Source organism: Citrus sinensis, chromosome 5 (assembly GCF_022201045.2).
Source record: "Citrus sinensis cultivar Valencia sweet orange chromosome 5, DVS_A1.0, whole genome shotgun sequence".
NCBI lineage: Eukaryota > Viridiplantae > Streptophyta > Magnoliopsida > Sapindales > Rutaceae > Citrus > Citrus sinensis.
In genome coordinates, this window is record NC_068560.1 from 35,519,738 (window position 1) to 35,531,997 (window position 12,260).

At 36.6% G+C, this 12,260-nt stretch overlaps 1 protein-coding gene across 1 annotated transcript; it reads right to left on the reverse strand.

Moving 5' to 3' along the window:
• Positions 1 to 6,199: 6,199 nt before the first annotated feature.
• LOC102621853 (cyclin-D3-1) lies at positions 6,200 to 8,235 on the reverse strand. Its single transcript, XM_006473207.4, has 4 exons — positions 7,484 to 8,235; positions 7,163 to 7,364; positions 6,947 to 7,077; positions 6,200 to 6,829 (listed from the first exon to the last, which is right to left on the reverse strand). Exons 1-4 carry the CDS (start codon positions 8,018 to 8,020, stop codon positions 6,515 to 6,517), a joined length of 1,185 nt encoding a protein of 394 aa, XP_006473270.2. The 5' UTR covers positions 8,021 to 8,235; the 3' UTR covers positions 6,200 to 6,514.
• Between the last annotated feature and the right edge of the window lie 4,025 nt (positions 8,236 to 12,260).

Below are 12,260 nucleotides of genomic sequence, written 5' to 3' on the forward strand. Positions count from 1 at the left end.
AGTTAATGGTGGGGCTCACCACCATTCACCAACTCCGCATGGCGTGGAATCTTCAAGATTCCCACACAGTCAGGGCGCTACAGGACAACCACTCTATTTTCAATTTTTCATTTTCTAATTTGAAAAAAAAAGAGAACACCCGTCCCTCTTCCCCACTATTAATTAATTGAATGTGAATATTTGTGCGCTCCCAGAGATTCCCTTCACGTGTTTTGCTTTTGTGACTTTTGTCCCTCGGTATCTATCAAAGCATCACATCAGTATCTCGCTTCCATCCAACCTTTTTTTTTTTTTTTTTTCATTTGTCCACATAAAATAAAAAATGCATGACTCCAAGCTCGATAAAGGCGTTTGCGTATCTAATTCATTGATTTTGGCCCTTTCCTTCCACTATTTTTAAAACATTAAAAAAAAAAGAAAAAAAGAAAAAAGGAAAGCCTAAAGATACTATGCATGTAATTAGGTCATTCCAGAGAATCTATAAAGAATCTGTAATTAATTAACTACTACTATTAGCTCTTTTGGCTGTTCCCCCGCCCCAAGGTCTTCTGTTTTCTAATATATTTATTTTGTATCGACTTTTGTTTTCTAATCCCGGTAGGCGCCAGATGTTACGTTTGTTTGTTTGTTTGTTTTTTTTTTCAGCGAGTTTGTCAATTTTCTTCTTATTAAAATTAATATACATCATTACTTTTTTATTATTTTTATAATATTTTTAAAAAAAAAGTTATTACAAAAAATTTGAAAAAAAAAGGATAAATGACCCATTTAGTTTATATTTGATCAATGAATATAAAATATATATTTATTATAGAAAATTTTAAAATAACAAAAAAAGAAGAAAAATATCTTATTATTAATATAAAATAAGTATTTTTTTTTATTTTTAATTTTAATTTTAACTTATATGATTTATTTAATTTATATTCAATATGAGTATAAATATATTTAAAAATAAGAATAATATTATAAAATTATGGTACGGGGAGAATTATTTGATAATATGAAAATATATATGGTGTACAGTGATTTAAGTAGGGAAAGCAAACAATCTTTTTTTTTAAAAAAAAAAAATCAATTTGCAATAAATAACTTGACCCCATGGTACATGTATGGCCTGAATCCTAGGTTAAAAGGTATCTAAAATGTATAATAAGAATAATAATATTAATAGAGCATTTAGTACCTTTATGTCGCTATTTTGTATTTGCTAAGCACCTCAAATGATAGTGTGTCTTCATCTGCGCAAGACTCGGGCCCAATATTATCGACGGGTGCATTGTTTTGTTCTCCGAAAAAAGAAAAAGAAAAAGAAAAATTCTGAAAAATTGACATTCTACTGGTGTTTTTCTTTGGAATCTTGATAAGGAAATCTACTTGGGATTTTGAGATAGATAACTGATGGATCAGAATTTTTCCCAGAAATTAAAAAAAAAAAAATTCTTCTAAAATTGCTGCATGTCTCCGTCCCCCTTTGCCCTTGCCCTATCTAAATCGCATATGGGCTCACATGAAAAGAATTTATCAGACACATCACATGAAAATTCCCTTTTTCTATCAGAAAAAATGGACAGGTCCATTGATCACAATCGGGTTGGATCTCCCAGAGTCTTAAGCTAGGCCCATTAACCTTCTTGGTGGGCTGCTTTCTAATTTTAAAGGCAAAACGCACTGTAGCTTTAATAGAAAAAGATTATTTGGGCCTTTATGGTGAACGCGATTCACTGTAAATTGTCCACAAGTCTTTCACTTGCCTTCTAACACGAACAGAAAAAAGGGCCCCAAAAAAAAAATGTACAAATTGGTTTTGATATGAGAGATTAGTGATACCACTAAAAACCTGTGCAGATTAGTTTTGAGTCCATTTCTGAAATTCTCAAGAGCATTTGTGGATTTTAGCTCATTGGTGAATGATTGGGAATACTTATTTTATAAGTGAATGCTTGAAAGGAATACAGCAGGAACCTAGCAGTAGTTTGGTTCTATCACACTACAACAAGGTTTCACAAATTAGAAGATACAGAATTGGACCAAGCGTGTACAAAATAATGCCCAAAGAGGTCATCTAATTTAGTCAAAAGCCTCATGGATCTTTAGAACCTCTTCTCCTTAGTTCAACGCCACGGTGATCATAGCTTATCTTCGTCCAAGTCAAAGGAACAAATCAAATCTCTCTCATAGCTTATCTTCGTCCAAATCTAAGGAACAAATCAAATCCCTGAGAAAAGTGATCGGGTTCGAGACTCTAGGCTCCCAAAATAGACCAAAATTGTTGGTATGGCTTCGACAGCACATGGTTAGTTGCCGCCAATTTTAATGATAGTTGGTGCAATAGAGCCTAAAATCCAGCCATGTCCCTTTCCTTTAAGCAATAGAAAGGGACACACTGGCCTAAAAGGTTACCTGCAGGGCTTGTATTAGCCACACCAATTATAACTAAAAGGCCCCCACCAAGATGAACTTTACAGCATCAGGGATATGAACAGAAGGCCCATTTTTTTTTTTAACCCCACTTGAGGACCACTTAATCAAAAATTCTGCTTCACGCTAACCGTCCCTCGGCTTTTCTTTTGATCTTTTACTCTCATCAATCGGATCTGCCTCACATAACATTTCAATATTAAAAATCAAAGTCGCTGTGTGTGTGTGTGTGTGTTTGTGTTTTCCCGGAATTGCTATAAAATTAAAAATAAAATGAATATTTTAAAATCAGCTCTATAATAAAGAGAAAATTTTATGAACTAAAGACCTATCAAACGATAGGTTTGATGGTTTTACAGTCGGACCCATAATTAAATATAATTTTTTTAATATATGCTTCGAAAAAAAAAAAACTTTGAGCCCCCATGTGATACCAAGTGAGAGGCTCTCCAACTCAATGGGATGAGGTGGCGCACCTGTCCTACAAAAGTTTCTTTCATATAATTGTTAGTGTAATTATGAATATGAGTAATAATAGATTTATGCATTTTTGTACAAATTATTTTTGTACAGATCGTTGTGGCATAACATCGTTGTTTGAGTGAAAATAAAAAAATAAATCATGTGAGTCATGTGAGTGATTTCATTCAATCAACCGTGCTATACTATATCAATTTGTACAAAAATAATTTGTGTAAAGGCTTACAGGTGTATCATTACTTTACGAATATATAGGCAGGCCGAATTTATTTTCAAATATTTGATAAGAAGTCAATCTTAATAATGCATAAGAGAGGACGCGAACCCTCAACCTTTCTAAAATGAGGCACATAAATAACCACGACACTACTAAGAAAGTCGCTTGGGGGAAAAAAAGGAAAAATCAAAGTGTTCGAACTGTTATATATTTATGTTTCTTTCAGACAAATTGGTCAGTAGGCACAGCATATTGGGGCATTGGATAATAGGTAGAAATAATCAAATGATGGAAATTGTATCACCATACAGCAGTTTCCCAACAAATGCCATCGATAATATTAACACACACACGCACGCACGCACGCACACGCAGAGCAGGGTGAAAAATAAAACTAAAACTAATGCGGTACTGACTTGACCTGGCTGGCTTTGCAGCAGCAGGTTGTGAATAATTTGTTTGGCATTTAGCCGAGGGCGAGAAAGTGACTCGCAAGATGAGACAACAAGAGCCCAGCCCGCAGAGCCCATTGGATTCTCATCCTGTGGACCTCATTACAGTATAAAATATTTCCAAAATTCAATCTTTCTTGGTCCATGTTTTTCCTTTCGATTTCATCACAATTATTCTACTCACGCTCCGAATGTGCATCTCGCTGGCAAGTTAGATGGATTTTTTAAAATTGTCCCATCTCTTTTAACTCTCCTTCCCATTCAACTACAACAGTCTCTTTATACTGGCCCCACTTCATCAATTCCTGAGTCAGTTATTCTTCATTTTGAAGTTTTATTATAAGCTTAAAATATTGGCTAATCATGTGTCAATGATGTAGTCTTATTATTTGTACATAACATAGTACCAACGATAACTACAGAGAGTAGAATTATGTTGCCATGCTCAACTTAATTTTGCCTATTATTATTATTATCGTTTAATGAATAATTTTCTAATGAGGATCTCTTGAGTTATTAACTTAGATAATAAATTAAAAGGGCATGCAATACACACACATTCACGTTATCTAATATTTTCATGTATCTTTCTTATAACAGGATGCATCTAATTTTATAAGAGAGAGGCCACAGGAGGTGATGAAGCTGCCGGTTGGCCAGCAATGACAGCTTGTGTCGCCTAATTAAATGGCCGTCGATTTCTACCAATCTGAGAGTGAAATATGAGTGGGTATGAATAAACTTTAAGAACATAAATGCACAATTGGTCAAAAGGGTGAGCTTTGAGGAGTTTAAATATTGGAGTGTCAATAAAAGAAGAGACGATATTCACTGGAGCCAATTACTATCACTTTCTGACTCTTATGATCGCCAAATCGAAAAGAAAAAAAGAAAAAGAAAAATATTATCGCTGTCTTTTTTTTCTTTTTTCTTTTTTTGGGGGGGGGGGGGGGGGTGAAATATGCTACAGTCATATGTCGATATATCAGATCCTCCTGAGTCCTAACTACCAAAAGCAAAGAACAAAGAACAAAGGAGCAACAAAGACATCTCATAAAAAATGAAAAGATATTGTCTCCCAATTTCAACATTCCACACTTTTCACCTTTTTTTTTTTAAATTTTTTTCTCCCTTTTGGTGGGCGTGTTTTTGGTGGATCTAATTGCATCCAATATCTTTTTTAATCTTCTATTATGCCTCCTTTTAACGACTTAATACGGCTTAGTCCTGTACCTTCTTTTTTTTTTTTGGTTGGCTCCTCTTTAGATTTTGTTGTGATTAACGATTTCATTTTTATGACGAATCCCCACAAAAAACATTGCTAATGTGCAAAAAAAAGAAACACTGAACAAAGAAGCTTAAAATGTGACATGCTTTAATTGTATGCAAATGCAATGTTCATGACATGGTCAATATGGGCGGGAATAAACCCTAACTTTGCACTATACACAACTCCGACATTCACGGTGCACCTAAACACATAACATTAAAATAAATGGATCAGATAATACAACTGAGCTCTCAGTATGGCAGATGAAGCAATTTAGTAAGAAATCTAGAGAGCTGTGTATTATGTTAAAGAATAAAGTAAAGCAAAGTCATGATTCCCTTCAGTTTAAAGTAGTAGAAAAAGCACATGCAAAACCCTCTTGTGGGTGTCTTTTTTTGATACATAGCACCAAGACTTGTGAAGCAAGATCGACTTGCCTAATTATTTTAAACTTTATGTTAGGAAAACATTGACTAATTAACAATAAGTAAGACTTTTCTTACCAAGGAAGAAGCTCTAGGACTTCTCTAATTCCCTTCCCTTATGTGTGCACCAGCTTAGCCTTTAAAATTTGAATATAAAAAAATGAACAAATAAAATTAGCTTTTATTGGTGGAGTTCAACTAATGGCCTAAATTATTTGCTTAATTAATATGAAAGAAAGGGTACTGTTTCATTCTTTCTTTTTGGAGTAAGTAAATATAATTTGGAATATCTTCCTTTTACTTTCTCTTTCAAAAAAGCAAGATAATGAAGTAGCATGCATAATTGGAAATGCACTTGAATACCTTTCCTAATCAACCGCACCTCTCATTGACTTTGGCTTGTTAGGTTGGACTATTTAAAATCCAATGTAATTATATATATATTTAAGGTCACTAAAACAAATGGGTGTTATTAATTATGTTACATTTATGTGATCTAGATTTTGGGAATGAAAATGAAAGCTAGAGAGCTCTACAACACGGGTCAAGGAGGAAGGTTTCCTTCTTTTGAGCTCTGTTCTGACTTCCGCGTGCATGATACTTCACCGGCAAAACCCGAAAACAAGATACAATTAATTAATCAATATCAGATTGTGGAGAAAATGTATAATTTTTTATTTTTTTTTAAATTGGACGGTGTTACAGCTGTGTAGCTCACACTTGTTGCAGTCGTTTCGCCCATTTCAAACAGTCATGCCAAAGAAATAAGCCAGCTCTTTCAACGAGGTCAAACGCTAATTAATAATAGTCACAAAAATTAAGCCCAGAAATACCAGTGGCCGACCACATTTTCTTCCCTTCACATGCAAATTATGTAAATGGAAGAAAATCCTGTGCAGTAAGTAAGATGAAAGGGGATGCCGACAGAGATTAGTACAAGAGAATAGAGACCATATGCTATTGAATTTTACTTGAACAAGGTAATGACACAACAGAATGCCCCAAGTTCTAAAGACTTGGAGACATAAGATGTCATATTAATAATGCAAGTACTCTTTCATGTCCATCAGTTTTCCGTCCGGATAAAATGCCAACCGTCTCCGGCTTTGAATTTCCAAACGGATATGCGGAGATGGTAGGCAATTTAACTTACACATCATAAAGAACGAACAGTTTCTAATGTTATTTATAAAGGACCGACTATATATGTAGTCCACAGGAAAAAGACAGAAAAGTAATTTGAGGCAAGCTAGAGATAACGAGGAATAGTAAGAAAATCTGGCGTGGCACCCTGTAGGAGGAGCTGATCCTGATCGTGATCCTGAGCATGAGACCTGTTCTTCTTGGACAGTGGCTCGGGCGAGGAAGACACAGACGATGCCACAGACCATGAATCGTTTGAGCTATCTGACGAGCTAAACGACACATCCATTACACCATTTGGGCTGCCTGGAACTACTGGTACAGTAATCGAACCAAATTTGCGCTTATTGGATTGGCTGCCCTGCCCCCGGACTTGTTCTGCCAATTGCATTATCAGCTTACTGCAATGCTCTACCTTGTCCTGTTTTCACATTAATTAATAATCATTGATTTTGAGAATGCCATTGCGAATCAATTTATTACAGGTCAACCGTTTACACAATCAATTCAATTGCCAAGAGAATACTGCGAATCAAACCTTATCGGTACCGAGAATGTTCAATAGTTGCTTCTCATATTCGACTCCAAGAGAGGGTTCAATATTTTGGACAACGTGTAGCATTGTAGCATTAGCCATTACAGAAGGGAGATATTGCATAAAACTAGAATCTGGAGAATTAAACACGATCAATTAGTCATCTATTAATTGCGAGAATTCATAGGGAAATGAAAGATTATTCTGATGGGTCAAAACCTGAAATTGCAGAAAGAAGGATACGGTCGCATCTCTTGAGAAACTCCCAACAGAGATAACCCTTAAGCCCAAGTCTCCTGGCAATGTAATCAAGAAAAGAAAGAGGGGTTACAGGATTCATCTTCCACTGAAGCGTGGAGAGCACCAAAATCTCCATCCTCTGGATAGTTTTGGCCTCAAATACAAATTTGGTATCCTCCACCTAAACAAAGCAAACAACCCCACATCGACAAATTAACAAATCAGATACAATGAATAATCATCAAGACTACGAGGAAAATCACACCAAAAGCATGCAAGACTCAATATCACAGGACATACTTGCAGGTCTAATAAGAGGGGCACTTGTGTCTCCTCCACTTTGGCAGCAAGCGAGAGACAAGCCACGGCAGCTAGTTGGGCCATCCACGGCTTATCTCTCTGCAACTGGAAGCTGAAGAGGAACCTATCAAGATAGTTGACAGCAAGAAGTGCGGTGAGAGCAGTGAATGAGTAGTGAGCATTGACCTTCAGCATCCAATCCACGGCCTCACTGCGAGCCCTAGACAGAGATGGATTGGTCTTCAGGATATTATACAACCGGTTTGGTACTTCTTTGGATAGTAAGGTGGAAAGTTCATCATCCTGCCAAGACAAGTCTTGTTCATGCAGCATTGGAACGGGAACTGGGATTGTTTTAGTTTTATTAATAAAATAGAAACTTTCTCCTTCTTCTTCTTCTTCTTCTTCTTCTATTAGTCCTCCATCTTGAACTTGAAAGCAATCAACTCTCAGTTCGTCCTCCCAATTCTCTTCAGAGCAATAGAGAGCATCCAGAAGGAATGTAGAGTTATGTGGTTGTTGTTGGTGAGCAGCCATCTTCTTCTGAGAAGAAGAGGTTTAGATCTTGTTTCATCATACAACAAGAGAGAGTGTTTGGAGTTGATGCATCTCACCTTCCTCTCTCTCTCTCTCCAGTCTCTTGTGTGAAAGAAGAGGGGGACTGACTGAACAATGGCCCAAAGGCTGTGTTTTATTTGTGGTTTCTCTGTTTCTGTGTGTAAGTCTTTTTTTTTTGGGAGGGTTTTGAAGGGGAGAAAGCGCCTAGTGTTTATCGTCCCAGACCCTGAATCATGGGCCATGCAACACAATTACTCGACACGTGACGCTTGGACCTTTTAATTTCCAATGACCCCATATTATCAAATGGACCCTACTTATTTGGTTTTCATTTTCCATTTTTCGTATGCTTCAAGCCAATTTATCAACAATCACGATTGAACAGTAACACCATACTTATGAGATGTGTCATTTTAAAAGTTGAAGGAAATCAAAGGAGAATGCGTGAGCTTTAATTTCTCGTTGTAGTTATACAGGTGTAAGCAAGTAGACAAGATATTATGCTGTTTGTTTTCTTTGAATTTTATTTTTGGGATTTTGTAAAATTCCATATTTCCTCCAGAGACCAGTTAATTTTGGCGCGGGCGGGATCCCTCCTCCAACATTGCTACACAGACCCCGACGCTCGAAAGTTGAAAGTAACCTCTGAATCTGATTCACTAGTGATAGACAGAAAGCTAAAGCGCTGAGATTATCCCAGCCCAGAAAAATAAAATGAAAAATAAAAAATCTGCATTAGGTCTGGAATTAAATCTCAAAACAAAAACATTTTATGAAGGGTATATTCACTGGCTAACGTACCAACTAGTGTATTTGGTTAACATGCCATGATGCTGCAGCTGAATCTGAAATCTCTTAATGAGTAACATGTAAAACGCTATCAAATGCATTCTGCGTGCATCATCTTAATCGTGCATAATAATTGACACAGCACATTTTAACATACGATCCCAATCCCATTAACGTGTCTGAAATATTTGAAGTTATGCATTGTAAGGCTATAATAATTTTTCCGAATAGTGCAACACGCAAATCAATCAATTACATATAGACAATTGTCATCACTGGCACGTCCTTTCAACCATTAATAATGGGTTCAGATTGTAGCCCCAAATTCAGAAACGGCACTAGCAGAACAGGCGGTGATAGATTAGCCAGAAAATTACAAATTTAAGCTAAAAGTTTAATATAGGGATCCCGTGAGGTTGCTCGTAGCGGCTTTTTAATGTATCCATTATTAATACCCGTGCATGCAGACACTTTTTTTTTTTTTTTAAATACTGCTATACAGGACTGTAGGTATTACAATTAATATTTACAAACAGATTCTATAATTGGGACCTTCATCGTGGCATGTACTCCTCTGAAGCGCTGTCCAAATTCTTCAAACTCTCTCAAATATTCGAGGGCTGTCTACTCTACTCACCTTTTGTGAGAAATAGACTGGCTCCACTCAATTATTTGATAATTGAGGAAGGATTATAAATAAGCTCCATAAATACTTTCATGGAGGCTCGAACCCCCTTGCACTCATTATTCTAAGTGCATGCAGACACTTCACGGCCACACAACTCCCCATATTAACAAATCCTTTAGCCAAAAATATTAACATTGTCACCCTCCAATTAACATTTCTATCAAGCAACTTTAAATGTTACATATTCCTTCTTTGCAAATTCGCAGAAGGTCTTGGCCAAAAAGCAGGAAAAGGCGTGGCAATTGTAGCTTTTTCTTATGAGGAATTTAATGCAAAGTTGTAAAAGCAGCAGCGATGCTAATACCATTATTTTTTTCATTTCAGAATTTGTGTTCGTTCTTTTATGTTTTCAGAGACAAACTGTAGCCATAATGGCATAATGTGACAAATTTTAGAAAAAGAAAACACAAATTCTTGTTTACCATTCGGGCAGGACAACTCATTTATCTCTGAATTCCTCCTTTTATGCAAAAAGAGGTCTTAGGCTCACCAGCTCACCTATAATGTTACAGCTGACAACGTGTTTGTGTTTTTGTCTTCAAGTTTAAAAAATTCCTGCCTTCGTGCTATATGGGAAACAGGGTAAATGCCATACACGCAATGAATGTCCATCACTGTACATAATACACAACATAATGTTGCACAGCATAATGTTTGCCAGTTGCCACATTCACAATCACAGAGACTGGTGTAAGGTTTCGTTTGGAAACGTTGCTTTCTTACTTTTTCTTTCCCTTCTTTTACAGGGCTCGACATCCAAGATATGAAGCCATAGAGATTGATAGATAGTACGGCGCTGAGGGGACGTAAAAGAGGGTAAGTGAGCAGGTGAAATAGAAATTCAATGGAGGAGGTGAAATGAGAGGTGGTAGATTTGGTGGTGGTGGTTGTGTTGGTTTCCAGCGCACAGGCCACTGCACTGAACAAAGGGTTTCTTTTTTTTCTTTTTTTTCTTTCATTTTTTTTTTCTTTTTTGGCCAATGTTTTATTATTACAGTATCAAAATTTCTCAAATAACAACTACTGTTCCATCAATCCGCTCAAAGTCAGATAAATAAAGCCCGCACTCTACTACGAAATCAGAAAGTGTGGCTCTTAACAACAGGAAGCTGAAAAGCTTTACTGGAACTCATCAAATCAAAAACTATACGTACTGCACTAGCAGAGACCTATGTGCCCTTAACCACACTGTTTGGCTGATGGGACCTACCTTATTATTCATTCTCTGCCCTTCAAACTGGGGAAGGGGGAAGATTTTGATCATCTTTCTTGAGCACTCAACAAAATTATGTTGCCCCATGTCCATGTGTGTACTAGGAAATTCAATAATGGTATGTGGTCTTTTTGAGTGAGGTCCCACAAGGATCTCTTCATCCAGCTGTCTGCATGGAGGACCTCGTAAGTTTTGGGGGTCCACCCCACAAATAGTCCCAATCTAATGATCATGATCATGCTATTCCCGCAATCATAGCACAACTTACTGATGTTTTTTTTTTAACTATTGAATTGATGGTAACTAATACATACATTAAGGTTGTCAATTGTAATATGATGATGATGATGGGAGAGGAGTTGACCTTTTATTACCCATCACCTGTAGTTTCTTTCGCTTTAACCTATTAATAATGTTCATACAAGCATTGAAACACCAACACTTCCTAGTTATCACCACCAAGGATTTGTGGAACAAATTTTCATGTGAAAATTGAAGTCTAGTATCCATTCTTTGTTGAATCTTGGTACTGCCTATTTAGATTCTAGTAGCTCAAAGAACATCCAAATGCAGACGCTGAATTATGGGCGATTAAGGAAAAGGATTTGCCAGTCCAATGACAGCAACTGGCCAACTGCACCTGCACGGATAAATGAATGCAAGGTCTTCCTAAAAACAAGATTCAAATTTAACATGATTTGTTGGCCTCACGGGAAGGTTTGATATGTGGTTGATTGCACAATAATTTGGGTTCTAATGGCAAGTTCTTCCAGTGGAATGTTAATGGTATTCTCTGTTCCATGACTTTCCATCTAACAGTGGCGTGCATTGACCACTCAAAATACTCAAGAATACATACAGAATAAAGATGTCTGTGTCTTGAGATATAATAGCATATATTTAGAGATTTGTGAATTGGAATGATAGTCTGTCTTCTAACGACTGGACGACTAACCCATCTGCAGCTCAATTCTTTTGACGAATTACTGCTATAACGGGGACCACAGTAGTTTCCTTCAAATGGATTTCAAATACAAACTAGTGTACTCGAGTCAAATTACCTTGGTGATCCATCACACACCTAATCATTAAAGCACCAAATACTGGGCATCACAAGATGCATCCTGACCATTCCGACCGAAAAGGTCGGCAGATCATGCAGTGCAAATCAAATGGGATTGCATCACCACTGCTCAAAGCTATAACACAGTGGCACAATGCAGGGTTTGTCATGACTATAAAAACTTGCAGGAACATACCCGCTTCACTTTGAATAGCTTTGGTGTGAACATGAGATAGACCATCATGCTCTAGTTGACTGTTACTATGACTTTTGAATAGTTGATTTAATTTGTGCTATTAGAATATAAATTCTTGCCTGGCAGCTCTGGTGATGGGTTTTGCAAATGTAATTGAGTATAACAAACTCCATAAGAACTTGTTAAAAAGTGAAGTTCCAAGACTTTTCAAAAAGTATAGTCCCACCAAATTAGCACCATATATGCAAAGCCAACAAAAGGAAGCTCAAG

Coding starts and splice junctions, on each gene's coding strand:
- LOC102621853 (XM_006473207.4), bottom strand. CDS start 8,020: ATGGCTGCTCACCAACAACAACCACATAACTCTACATTCCTTCTGGAT. Junction 7,078..7,162: donor CCTTCTTTCTGCAATTTCAG/GTTTTGACCCAT, acceptor TTAATTCTCCAG/ATTCTAGTTTTATGCAATAT. Junction 6,830..6,946: donor ACATTCTCGGTACCGATAAG/GTTTGATTCGCA, acceptor ATGTGAAAACAG/GACAAGGTAGAGCATTGCAG.